The sequence below is a fragment of the Candida oxycetoniae genome, assembly GCF_023343755.2.
Source record: "Candida oxycetoniae strain CBS 10844 chromosome Unknown scaffold80, whole genome shotgun sequence".
Lineage (NCBI taxonomy): Eukaryota > Fungi > Ascomycota > Pichiomycetes > Serinales > Debaryomycetaceae > Lodderomyces > Lodderomyces oxycetoniae.
In genome coordinates, this window is record NW_026055371.1 from 1 (window position 1) to 12,968 (window position 12,968).

Genomic DNA, 12,968 nt, shown 5'->3' on the forward strand with positions numbered 1-12,968 from the left:
GAGCTAGTAGGAGCTAGTAGGAGCTAGTAGGTGCTGGGTATGAGCTGGGTTTGAGCTAGTAGGAGCTAGTAGGAGCTAGTAGGAGCTAGTAGGTGCTGGGTATGAGCTGGGTTTGAGCTAGTAGGAGCTAGTAGGAGCTAGTAGGAGCTAGTAGGTGCTGGGTATGAGCTGGGTTTGAGCTAGTAGGAGCTATTAGGAGCTAATAGGAGCTAATAGGAGCTATTAGGAGCTATTAGGAGCTAGTACGGGGATCTTATATAAAATGTTCCAATTCTAGTTTCAAATCGTCCAGATTCAAATCCTTTCCTATAAGTACTAACTTGTTCTGATCTACATTGTCTAGTAAAACGCCATTCTCTATAATTTCGTAGGTTTCTCGTACACCTTGAACCACTCGAACATCATCTTTACAGATCAAAAGTCCCTTTAGTCTAAGAATTTCGATTGGTTTCCCATTGGCTTTATTTTCCCATAATATCTTTTGAAGAAACTTTTCCATCTTGTCGAAATCAGAAACTTCTTTAAAGAATGGGAAATCAAGTGTCACCGTGATAACTTTGTCACCATGAAATGTGGCATTATTCTCCACGAGTTTGGCATTATTCTCCACGAGTTTGGCATTATTCTCCACGAGTTTGGCATTATTCTCCACGAGTTTGGCATTATTCTCCACGAGTTTGGCATTATTCTCCACGAGTTTGGCATTAGCGTCAAATGCATGCAAATCCAAAATCTTACTAGTTTCAATATCCCCAAACTTTGTTGGGTAAATTGGGCACGTTTGGTTGATTGACTGGATCCTTAAAGTGACTGTTTCGAGATCTCTTACTTTATCTGATTTGTTCAACAATACTACATCCGCCAATGCAATTTGTAGATGAGCAGCGGTTATGTCCAAAGGTTTTTCCTGACTATTCACGTCATCTAAGCTTTTTACAATATTGCCAGCATCAACTACCGTCACCACTCCATCAACATAAATATTCGATGCCAATCCTCGATCTAGCCAAAACATGTTTGCTATTGGACCAGGGTCGGCAATTCCAGTGGTTTCCAACAAAATATAGTCAATTTTATCTTTAGATCTTTCAATAAGATTCTCAATTGCGGCAACTCCATTGTCCTTTACCGTACAGCACAAGCACCCGTTCCCAATATCTAACCACTCTTCAATGCTATTGTTTTGATCCTCAATTCTGACAGATTTCTCAACTACAGAAGAGTCCCCAAACTCGTTGAGTATAATGGCTAGTCTTTTATTTGACTTTAGGCCAATTTGCTTTAGCAATGTCGACTTCCCTGATCCAAGGTACCCCGTAACAATAGTTACTGGTATTTGATTCCGCAACGGCGTTGGAGTCAGCGAAAAGGGAACAAATTTCTCAGCAATATACCTCTCCGTCTTGATCTCTCCATTCTCAGGCAACTCCGTAACCAATTCGGGTATTTCCTCATCCATAATGACCTCTATTCCCACACATAAATCAGGAAATGACTTCTTTAAAAAGAAAAATTCAAGAGTTGAAAAATTTTGGAAAAAACTGAAAAATTTGGGGAATTGTTTGGTTCCATTCCTCTTAGCATGTACAGATTAAACAAGATACTAGATGCCGCGTTGGTGGCATTGATGACGTATCATCTTGTCATCTCACCGTATACAAAAGTAGAAGAGTCATTTAACATCCAAGCAGTACACGATATTCTTAACTATGGTTTTTACTCAAGCGAGGAGTTGATGAATTACGATCATCAACAATTTCCTGGAGTTGTGCCGCGTACTTTTGTGGGAAGTTTGGTTTTAGCAGCTATTGCAAAGCCCATAATAGTTATAAGTTCAATTTTCGGTGTGAATTTGCTACAGGGCAGCCAATTGAGTTTGCAAAGTCTTGTTCGAGGTATTTTAGGGTTGATCAATGTCCTAATGTTGATGCGTCTTCGCGATAGCGTCAATAGAATAACGTATCGTGATAAAAAAAGCTTGAGAAAGGGGTTAATTGGGTTTTGGTTTTCAGTTTTGCTACTTTGCCAGTTTCATTTGGTTTACTATGCATCACGCACTTTACCCAACTTTATGGCTTTACCATTGGTTAATTTCGCATTGAGTAAGTTGATTGTTGGCGACTTGTCTGGTTTGACGTGGCTCTCATTTACAGGAATTATATTTAGATTAGAAGTTGGCGTGTTTGCGGCAATCATAGCTGTGGTTTCCTCGCTAGTTTTTGGGCAATCAAACATTTTCATTAACGTAATATTCTTGGTGGCAGGCGCAGTGTTTGGCGGATGTACATCCTTTGTGGTTGATTCTTATTTCTGGGGGAGATATTTGCTACCTGAATTGGAGTCGTTTGTTTTCAATATCGTGGATGGTGAATCAGTTAAATGGGGCACAGAACCTTGGGGTGCATATTTTGGAAAATACCTTTTCCAATTATTCAGACCACCGGTTATATTGTTGTTAGTAGTCCCGGGATTTGTCAATGACCCTGCAAAAGTGGAAAATGATAGCAATCCAAACAAGAAGGATAATCTTTTGACCCACCCAGCAAGACATTCTTTGCGCATTTTATTCATATCTTCTTTGTTGTTCATCGCTGCTATGTCCTTTCAACCTCACAAAGAATGGAGATTCATCATTTACACAGTGCCAATATTTACTTTACAAGCAGCCAATGGATTGAGCAATATATCGATGAAGTGGACCCTTGGTTGGTCAACAAAACTTTTAACCATTATTTTTACGTCTTTGACAATCCTTAGCGCCCTATTATCTATACAGATGGGCTACATATCCAGTTTCAACTACCCTGGAGGAGAGGCTTTTACCTATGTAAATGAGATTGTAAAACAACAACAACAACAACAACAACAGTTGAATAGTTCACAGGACATTTTTGTTCACCTCGACGTTTCTGCGTGCATGACGGGGGTAACTAGATTCGGGGAATTACACTCTTTGAATGTTCATTACGACAAGACAGAAACAGAGGTAGACTTGAACAGTTTTGATTTTGTTGTTACAAATACAAAACTCAACAACAGTTGGACTCAATTGCATACATCTAAAATCTTTGATAGGATTAGCATCGCGATGTTTGTCAAAATTTTGAGAGCTCAGAGAAGTGACAGCTCAACAATACCAAGAATGCTTCGGATCTTTGTGGAAGATTTTATTAATGGATCAAATGAGGCTTTGAAAGACTTGTGGCGCTCTACAGTGGTGCTAAAAGACTACATCTATGTATACCGAAACACTCAACAAGAACAAGTATAAATCCATATATATATTATTACCTTACACAGTATTATTTATCCTCGACTGTTGTTTCAAAACATTAATCGGCGAAAATCGCATTTCTCTCTGGTCATCCACTGGAAAAACAATTGGTTGAATTTTCCCTAATCTTTTCGCAGTAACCACCAAATCCGATTCCTCTTCAGCGTAAGAATGAGGAAGTTGGACATGTTTGGTCTTTTGGTTAGATGGTAAAGGTGGAGACAAAATTACGTTGTAATCTAGCTTAACTGGGGCAGTTTGATGAGACCTCGGTGGTGACGGTGAAAACGTCTTCACCTTAGCGAATCTCTCACGTAAGTTACGAGCTTGTTGGTCCTTTAATCGTTGCGTTGTTTCTTGAAGCTTGGTTGGACTTGGTTCTTTAAACTGAGGGGTTGTTGTGGTTTTTCTAAACGAGGATCTTTTTTCAGGAGTCAGGTGTTGCTGTTGTTGCTGTTGTTGTTGTTGTTGTTGCTGCTGCTGCTGCTGCCGCTGTCGTTGAAGTAGTGTTCTTTTGGCAAGTGGCGACAGATTGCTAATAAACGTCGAATTAACAACATCTTCAGTTTGAAAATCTCTTAACTTGTAGAGCCACAAATTCATAAAAGCTGAAATCTTTTTAGACTCACTTTTTCGATGAAACTCTTCACATAATTGGTTATTACGCTTAATGTGTTTGCGATATTTGAGGTTCCATCCCTGTGTAATATTTCTCGCTAGCCTAGTAGTTATTTGTTCTAAAAAATCTTCAGCCTCCTCTTCCATGCTTTTTAGCTGCAATAATTTGTCATACCAAGTATGGAACCCATGAAAATAGAGGTTTTCAACCTCAAACATTAGTGCACGTTGTTCCAACTCTCCCAACTTGAAGCTCTGTTCTGCCCAATGATTGAGAAACGGTGACATTGTATGTATGCTTGAAAACTTTAACAATATGAGCTCTAAATCACTAGCTCTATTCTGTTCCGTGACAAACTTATCGTATAGGAGTTTAAAATACTTTGCCCTTGTTAAGTCATTATTGAATTTAAGGAATTTGTCAATATTTGATGACAATCTTGCCTCTACCGCAACATCATACCTATTCCGCCAAATGAAGAACACGTTTTTTTGGACAGACTTTTCTAATAAACCTTTTCCGTTCAAATAACAACATTTCAAATAACGTCTTTTCCAAATATTGAATGTCAGTTTCAACAACAATTTCGAAGCTTCTCTTTTTTGGCTCTGGATTTGTTTCACAAATATTTTAAGCCGTTTAATCGACATTATTTTTAACTTTGTTTGGTGGAAAGTATCTGCTTGATCTTTGAGCAGTGAGTGTAACGAGCTTACCTTCTTTATATGATGGAACGTGTTTTTCACAAGTATCAAATGTTTTGCAGATCGCATCATGTTTGCTGCATGATTTGACGTCCATACCAACAAGTATTTCTGTATAAGTGCTTTTTCCCGTTGCAGTTCAAACCGTATTGCCGTTGCTGCAAGTCTCCATTGTTTTATATATTTTTGGAGTTTGATCTTACAATAAAATGAGAGCGACTGGCCATATTGAGCAGCGTCAATTCTCCATTTTTGAAAAATGTCTTGCAAAAGCTGTATCTCATATTTCCTGGAAAACTCCGTGGCCACATGAATCAATTCTAACTTGCATGACCAAGCGGCAAAAGATTTCTTCAAAATCCTTTCACGATGTTCTGCTTTAAAGTTGGCACTTTTGACATTCATTCCGTATAGTGTAAACCACTTTTTGAAATATACATTGGTTATAAATTGACGTTCAATCTCCACAAATTTGCTCAACTTTTGAGTCAATACCTGAATTCTTGAATCGGAGTTCAGCCTCTTATTCCATTTTGTCCAAGTATGATGTAATAATCTGTAGTTTTGGTCTTTTATATAAACTTTACATTTTTCTTTTAATATTTGAACTTTTGCAGAGTTCAAGTAATGCATCTTTCTCCAGTGTGTCAAGCTGTCGCGAAGAATTCTATCTTTGCTAACTTCAACAGCTAAATCCAATTCGCTACAAAGCGTATACCATTTTTTGTGCCATATTTCAAAAAACTTTTGAGTGTATTTTCCAACAGCCTTGCTATTACGTACTCTTTGTTTTTGCAATGCTCTTTTTATTTTCAAAATGGTCTTCATTTGAAGATGTTCTTTGCAAAACAGTTTGGTTTCCATTTTCCTAATTTGCATTTGCTTAGTTTTCATGCTCCAAAGATTGAGTATTTTCGTCAACAAACCCTCGTCTAAGTTCCGCTTATCCACCTTAGGGAGTCTTGCCATCCTATCTAACCAACACGAGAATACAACTCTTTTTATTCCTCTAAAATCATAGTATTCAAACGAGCATTCTCGCATCAAAAGTGTGGATGATTCCGAACAATTATCTTTACTTAGGAACCTTTGCAATTGGATGAATCTGGCTACGGCATCACCAACAGAAACACTTCCATTTAAAGAGTCCATTACTTCAGTAACCGTATTGAAAACGTCCCGAACATAAATCTGGTCTTCTGCGGTAACTAATGGAAGTGTTTTGAAACATTGGTAATAATATTTGAATAATTGTGCAAAATTTGGATTCAGGTTGGGGAAATGCAGACTTAATTCAGTCGATATAACTTTCAAGTCGTACATACATTCCTTGTATCCCGGACCCAAGCTTGATATCGGCATGGAAAAGTAAATTTTCATCACTTCAAAAGTAGTTTTATTAAATCTGCTAGGAAATAACTGCATCAATTGAGAACCAATTTCTTCATCTTGAAAAAAGAACAAGACTAGCTCTTGCTTCTTGAAAACATTCAATATGCTAACTGCAATTTGAGTAATGCTTAATTGATTATTCACTATCAAGGTTCTTGATAGATGGTAGTAGATCGAAGCTAGAGTAGAATTGTTTATGTTCAATTGCAAGGGATAGTAAATTTCTGTTTCTTTGTTGTGGCCAAAAGATGAATCGCCACTATCATCATCATTATCCTCCACCTCCTCCTTTTCTTTTTCAATCAAATTTGCTAGTTTTTGCAAATCTTTTAGTGCTTTATTTTCCTGCTCCTGCTGCTGCTGCTGCTGCTGCTGCTGCACCTCCTCCGCCTCCTCCGCCTCCTCCGCCTCCTCCTTTTCAATCAAATTTGCTAGTTTTTCCAAATCTTGTGGTACTTTACTTTCAACATTAGTTTTGTAGTAGTTTGCATCATATAGCAAACATCGCTTCAAATAATCAGTGAGTTTGCACTCTAAACTTTCCAGTTTATCAATAATTGTCAGCAAAAAGCGTTTCAATTGATCAATTAAGGACCAGTTGTCCTTTTCGTGGCCAAAACGTAATTCACTCAAGATTTGCACCATTTCATCAAAATCAACCATCTCGGTTCTTGTTGTTACAAACCGAGATTGCTCGACCAAATCTTGCAAACTTAGCGATTTCGACTCTTGCGCAGCTAAATACCGAACTTGCAACTCGCCAATAGTCTCAATATTAGCCTCCAACTGCAATTCCCTCCAACCATCAATACCAGCACCAACATCAACATCAACATTCAACAACAGTAATATCTTGGGCACCACCAACTTCAAGCTTTTTTCATACCTATCCAAATCACCCGGATATCCAAGACCATGCTGAAACCTTAGCTCTCTTAGTATTTCCCCAATCAAAGACCTCATTCTCTATCTTTACATCTTTGCTTTGAAACCTTTCCCCCCATGTATAAAAAGATGGCGATTTTTTTTTCCTCTATTGATAAATTTTTCACTTACAATGGTGAATATAGAAAGGTAAGTTTATTCAAGGTGTATTCGTATTTGAAGGAACCCGAGGCCTCGAGTGAGGTGCATTACGATAAGAGGAGGTCAGTGAGTTACGATGTTCAGCGTATCAAACATCCCAGCAATCAGTTTCACCAAGTGCCGGTGCCGGTGCTGGTGCCGTCGGCTGGGCAAAATTCATCAATGGTTCAATCGCGAATTGTTTCTGATGGGATCATCTATAACTCGTCGTTGCATAATTTGTCGTATCAAAGACCAGTATCGGATATTGCTAGTCCTAGGTTAATGGAACAGAAGGAGGAGGAAAAGGAGGAGCAGGAGAGGCTAAGGTTTGGTACATCACAACCGGTGTTGAAATATTCACCCGATACAGATATTACTTTGATGAAAACGTCGCCGTCTCCACCCAAGTCGCTTACTGCTAGTTTACACTCAAATTCGAATACCATAGGCTCGATAATAGGCAGTTACAACTATAGTAAAAGCTCGGTGAATTTGGAAAGCAATACGGATCATCTAGAGCATTTAGAGCACATGGAGCATTTACAAAATTCAGAGCCTTTAGAGCATTTAGAGCATTTACAACATTCAGAGAGCTTAGAGCACACAGATCTTTGCAAAAAACACTCACATGACTCTCAAACCAAAAGCTTACTAGCGGGATTTTCAATACCAACACATTATAGGCATAATTCGGATACTTCAACTCTTTCCAATCTGTCTGCAACCGACCAGCTCAACAAAAATAGAAGATTTGTAAAATATGCCATGAACACGCAATCGCAATTCTCGAAACCGACAAAAAAGTGGGATATCGACAGTGTTATAGAGTGGTTGAAAGCACACCAGTTCAACAGGTCTTGGCAGGACACTTTTAAAAACAATGAAATTTCCGGTAATAGATTTTTAGAATTGGAGAATTTCGATAAGGACTCGGCAATTTGGAAACAGTTTTCGAAATACTTGGAGCTCGATGGAGAACTAAACTCCATCGCAAGATTTATAAACTTGTTGCACCAGGAAACAGTCCAGGAGGAAAGTGAATCCCTCGATGTACCATCGCCGATTAATTCCAAGTACGAGTATAGAAAGTCGACCTCGGCTTTGTCAGCCACATCGATATCGAATTCGTCGTACCAAAGACCAAACTCATACGTTGATTCAAGGCCAAAGGAGCAGCAATTACCTTTACCATCACATGGTGTACTTTTCCGCAAGGGCCATAAAACCACCGGCACTAATGAAGGCAAGGATAAGAGAAAATCCCTGTTTCAAGATGATTTCAAAAAATCTTTGAAAACAGAAACAAAAAGGTCGAGCGGGATTCTTAATACTATTCGTAAATTCGGAGGTGACAAGGCTGTAGGGATTGTGAAATCTACCAATAGACAACCCGATAGAAATAGCGTTGCTTTTTCTGCTCCACAACCACTACAACCTCTGCAAATACAACCACAACCACAACCACAACCACAACCACAACCTCTGCAACCACAACCACAACCTCTGCAACTACAACAACAACTACAACCACAACCATCGCGATTACCACCACAACCATCGCGATTACCACCACAACCATCGCGATTATCACCACAACCACAACCACAACCACAACCACTATTACTACCCGGTTGGGATTCAAATACAGCTGTGCCATCATCAAATCCGTGGCGGAGGCCTGCTTTTGCTCACAACACAGAATCATTTAACTTTGTTCCTTTGCCAACATCTCCCATTGGCGATAATTACAGGCCTAAACAAATATATTATCGTGATTCTGTTACATTTTTGGTAAGCAAAGATAACCATACATTTATACCGGTGACTATACCCAAGACCGAGTTTGCTGATGGAAATGTTGTCAAAAATAAAATTATTGATAGTCTTGGTCTTTTACGCATTGGTACAATTGAGTTCCATTTAACTGACTTTAATTCGTTAGAGGGAGCATCACTTCCAGATAAGTTGATTACCAAAGCGATTTTATCGCAAGAGTTGGCAAAAATCCTTGTCAAGCAAGAGATTGGTTCACCTCGTGGCACCACCACTAACTCATCAGATTCAAAATCATTAGAAACAAATAGTTTCAAGTCTACACCGGTGAATCTTTTACAAAGTATAAATGACACAAGAGTAGATTATTTGAACTTTGAGGAAGGGGAGATGCTTTGTAAAACTCAAGAGAACCTGAAATTCGATGAAAATTGTATGAAGAGCTTTTTGCAAGCAAAAAATCAATACGGCCAGCATGGCTTTCCGTTGAAATTTCCATTTGAAGCTCGGAACAAGGCACTACCAGCTCTTCAAGTAGACACCTCTCAGATACTACCCGAACCTACTATAACACCAGAATCCTCAGAATTTTCATTTCGTGGTGCAGTAAAAGAAGCAGATAATGGAACGGAGAGGATGCGGAAGTCTTTACATGAAAAGAAAGATGCTGATTTAAGCAACAATAGCAATAACAACAACAACAACAACAACAACAACAACAATAAGAACATGTCATCGGCAATATCAGATTTGAAGAAGACACCGGCAACTACTAGCACGGTACTGACACTGAAAGGTGAAACTAAGAATGTGAAAAAGACTAAATCGTTTACTGAAGGAAACGATCCGAAAAATGAGAGATTTGATTTGATTGTTGCAAAGAGAGCTGCCCCGCCGCCACCTGCGGATAGAAAGGTCCTGTTGCTGAAACAGCAGAATGCATTGCCATCAAAAAATACACGAACTCAGAGATCAGTCAGTCTGATAAGCATGAGAAATAATAGCGATGAGGACTTTTTTGTTAAGCCAATGAAAAATAGTAGCAGGGTTTCAAGTATACCAAGTATATCAACAACACAAACTGGTTCAGATTCATTCACCAACTCCGAAACGGAAGAAGAAGAAAATAAAGGAAAAGAAGGAAAAGAAACAGAAGAAGAAAACGAAAAAGAAGAAAAAGAAGGAAAAGAAGGAAAAGAAGAAGAAGAAGGAAAAGAAGGAAAAGAAGAAGAAGAAGAAGGAAAAGAAGAAGTAGAAGAAGAAGAATTTTTTGTCAAACCATTGAAGCATAAGACTCTGCAAATGATAGTGCGACCTCCAGTTGAAGAAGTTTATGATAATTTAGAAAGGTATTTCCCCCATACAAATCTTGATAAACCAATAATTGATGACGATGCACCAACTGCACCAACTGCGCCGCCAGTTCAACAACAAAAGAAACGTACGATATCAAGAACATTTTCGAATGCGAATAAATCCCCAATAAATGCTCCTGAATTTTCAATGGATTCGGCTTCAAATAATCCATTTAGTGTTCGGCGAATAAAAACTATCAGAGGAGTTGCCAATGAGGCGCGAAGAAAAGTATTGAAACAAAAACAAGAGACACCTATTGTAGTGTCTGATAATGTATCTAGACAAGAGAGCACGAAATTGAAGCGGTCTAATACGAAAATGTGGGGTCAAAAAGTTTATGAAGTGACCAGCAAGGAAATAGATAAGGGGTTTGTTAGCAAGCTCCGAAACAAGGATGGCAATTACGAGAGCTTTATTTGGATCAAAGGTGAGTTGATTGGAAGAGGCTCGTATGGGGATGTTTACCTAGCCTTGAATGTGACAACAGGAGAAATGATTGCTTTGAAGCAGGTTTACACGCAGAATAAAATTGATGTTGATGAATTTAACAAGGAAATTGAAAATATGAAAGATCTCGACCATCCTAATATAGTGCAGTATCTAGGATGCGAGCAGCAGAAAAACGTGTATTGTTTGTTTATGGAATATGTTGCTGGAGGCTCGATTGCCACTTGCCTTAAATCTTATGGCCGATTTGACGAGGAGCTAATTAGGTTTTTGACGAGACAAGTATTGTTGGGATTGGAATATCTACACGCGAATAACACAATACATCGGGATTTGAAAGCGGACAATCTCTTGTTGGACATTGATGGGACATGCAAAATATCAGATTTTGGAATTTCCAAAAAAAATAACGACGTTTATGCAAACAATGCAAATATGTCGATGAAGGGTACTATATTCTGGATGGCACCTGAAGTCATTGACAATTTGGCCGAAGGGTATAGTGCCAAGATTGATATTTGGTCATTGGGGTGTGTTGTTTTGGAAATGTTTGCTGGCAAACGTCCGTGGTCGAATGAAGCTGCAATCAGTGTCATTTACAAAGCTGGCAAGGAGAAGAAAGCACCGCCGATACCTAAGGATATTGTACATTTAGTTAGCCAACAAGCCGAGTCATTTATTAACAGATGCTTTACTATTGACCCCAAGTTGAGACCAACTGCTGAGGAGTTGCTATACGATCCATTTGTAAAGCCAAACGACAATTTCAATTTCGACGTGACGGAGTTGGCAAGAATAATTAAATTTAATAGACATTAAGAGACTATCGATACTATCGAGCGGAGCGAGATAGTGTCGATAGTGGTGCAATCAAACTGCTATGTTCCACTATCGAGTGCACCACTATCGAGCAGAGCGAGATAGTGGTGCAATCAAATCAAACCGATGTGTTCCCCTATGCTCGATAGTGGTGCAATCAAATAAACCCCGTGTGTTCCACTATCGTGCGTTCCACTATCTCGCTCCGCTCGATAGCGTCGATAGTGTCGATAGTGTCTAGTGTCGATGGTGGATTTTGGCATTGGCAAGAATAATCAAATTCAATAGACATTGATTATTGAAATATATTTGTACAGGATTATATACAATAGCTGGATATAAAGGCTATAAAGTGATTTTGGCTCTTCAACTCTCTCGACACTATCCGAGTGCACCACTATCGAGCAGAGCGAAATAGTGGTGCACTCAATAGTGGAACACACGATAGTGGTGCACTCGATAGTAGAATACACCGGTTTGATTTGATTGCACCACTATCGAGCATAGTGGAACATAGCAGTTTGATTTGATTGCACCACTATCTCGCTCTGCTCGATAGTGGTGCACTCGATAGTGGAACATAGCAGTTTGATTGCACCACTATCGACACTATCTCGCTCCGCTCGATAGTATCGATAGTATCGATAGTGTCGATAGTACTTCACCTCAATTTCAACTCATTTATTATCAAAACCGTTTGAAATGGCTCCACCTGGTAGGTTTTTTTCCTCCTACATCTCTGTCTCTTTCTCACCACTTGATATAATGGTTCTCTTGTTATTTCCTGTACACTAGCCCTCAAGGTATAAAAAGACAGATCTATCCCGCTAGGCATATTAAGCGTATACGTAGTTGATCCCAAGGTAACAACATCCTTCAAGTTCAAAACATCACCAACACACACATTCTTCAACTTGAAGGGTAAATAAATCTTATCGCCCTCAGTTACTAAATATGGCATATTATGTATTCTACATATAGCATACAAGTCTCTAGACCCATTTGACGAAACCTTTAATAGCGACAACTCTTTTCCCGGCACCTCTTTTCCCAGCAATGTTGACTCTTTCAATGTCGACACCTCTTTTCCCGGCACCTCTTTTCCCAGCAATGTTGACTCTTTCAATGTCGACACCTCTTTCAATGTCGACATTTCTCTTTTAACCAGCTTCGATATCGACTGGTGTATAGCAGGTACACCAGTTTTAGCTGGCACAGTACCATAGTTTCGTTGGGGCAAGAAATTATAGAGTTGTCGAAAAACCTTTACACCTCTCAAACCAGATCTCAACATCATTATACAAAATTTTTAGTACTTACTCCTCACCTTTTTAGTATATACTCCTCACCTTTTTCTATTCTTCCTCCAATGATATCCTCTCTTGAAAATTTTCCTCTTCATTATAGTATTGATTGAAAAATTATAATGCGGTCGTTTCTATGTACATTTTTTTTTCGCACTAAATTTTTTTTTTCTAAAACCAACAATTGAAGAAGAAGAAGAAGAAGAAGAAGA

At 38.8% G+C, this 12,968-nt stretch overlaps 5 protein-coding genes across 5 annotated transcripts; 2 read left to right on the forward strand and 3 right to left on the reverse strand. All coding sequences in view use genetic code 12, as the record gives it.

The window, feature by feature from the left end:
• Positions 1 to 253: 253 nt before the first annotated feature.
• On the reverse strand, positions 254 to 1,459 carry KGF56_001715 (uncharacterized protein; the record flags this gene model as incomplete). The annotated part of the gene is made up of 1 exon (XM_049322867.1): positions 254 to 1,459. One exon carries the CDS (start codon positions 1,457 to 1,459, stop codon positions 254 to 256), a length of 1,206 nt encoding a protein of 401 aa, XP_049181213.1.
• A 123-nt stretch (positions 1,460 to 1,582) lies between these two features.
• On the forward strand, positions 1,583 to 3,271 carry ECM39 (dolichyl-P-Man:Man(7)GlcNAc(2)-PP-dolichol alpha-1,6-mannosyltransferase; the record flags this gene model as incomplete). The annotated part of the gene is made up of 1 exon (XM_049322868.1): positions 1,583 to 3,271. One exon carries the CDS (start codon positions 1,583 to 1,585, stop codon positions 3,269 to 3,271), a length of 1,689 nt encoding a protein of 562 aa, XP_049181214.1.
• A 21-nt stretch (positions 3,272 to 3,292) lies between these two features.
• SFI1 (Sfi1p) lies at positions 3,293 to 6,952 on the reverse strand (the record flags this gene model as incomplete). The annotated part of the gene is made up of 1 exon (XM_049322869.1): positions 3,293 to 6,952. One exon carries the CDS (start codon positions 6,950 to 6,952, stop codon positions 3,293 to 3,295), a length of 3,660 nt encoding a protein of 1,219 aa, XP_049181215.1.
• A 51-nt stretch (positions 6,953 to 7,003) lies between these two features.
• BCK1 (mitogen-activated protein kinase kinase kinase) lies at positions 7,004 to 11,452 on the forward strand (the record flags this gene model as incomplete). The annotated part of the gene is made up of 1 exon (XM_049322870.1): positions 7,004 to 11,452. The coding sequence occupies one exon, from the start codon at positions 7,004 to 7,006 to the stop codon at positions 11,450 to 11,452; it is 4,449 nt and encodes a 1,482-aa protein (XP_049181216.1).
• Positions 11,453 to 11,946: 494 nt separating this feature from the next.
• KGF56_001719 (uncharacterized protein) lies at positions 11,947 to 12,749 on the reverse strand (the record flags this gene model as incomplete). Its single annotated transcript, XM_049322871.1, has 2 exons — positions 11,947 to 12,061; positions 12,439 to 12,749. The coding sequence occupies 2 exons, from the start codon at positions 12,747 to 12,749 to the stop codon at positions 11,947 to 11,949; spliced, it is 426 nt and encodes a 141-aa protein (XP_049181217.1).
• Between the last annotated feature and the right edge of the window lie 219 nt (positions 12,750 to 12,968).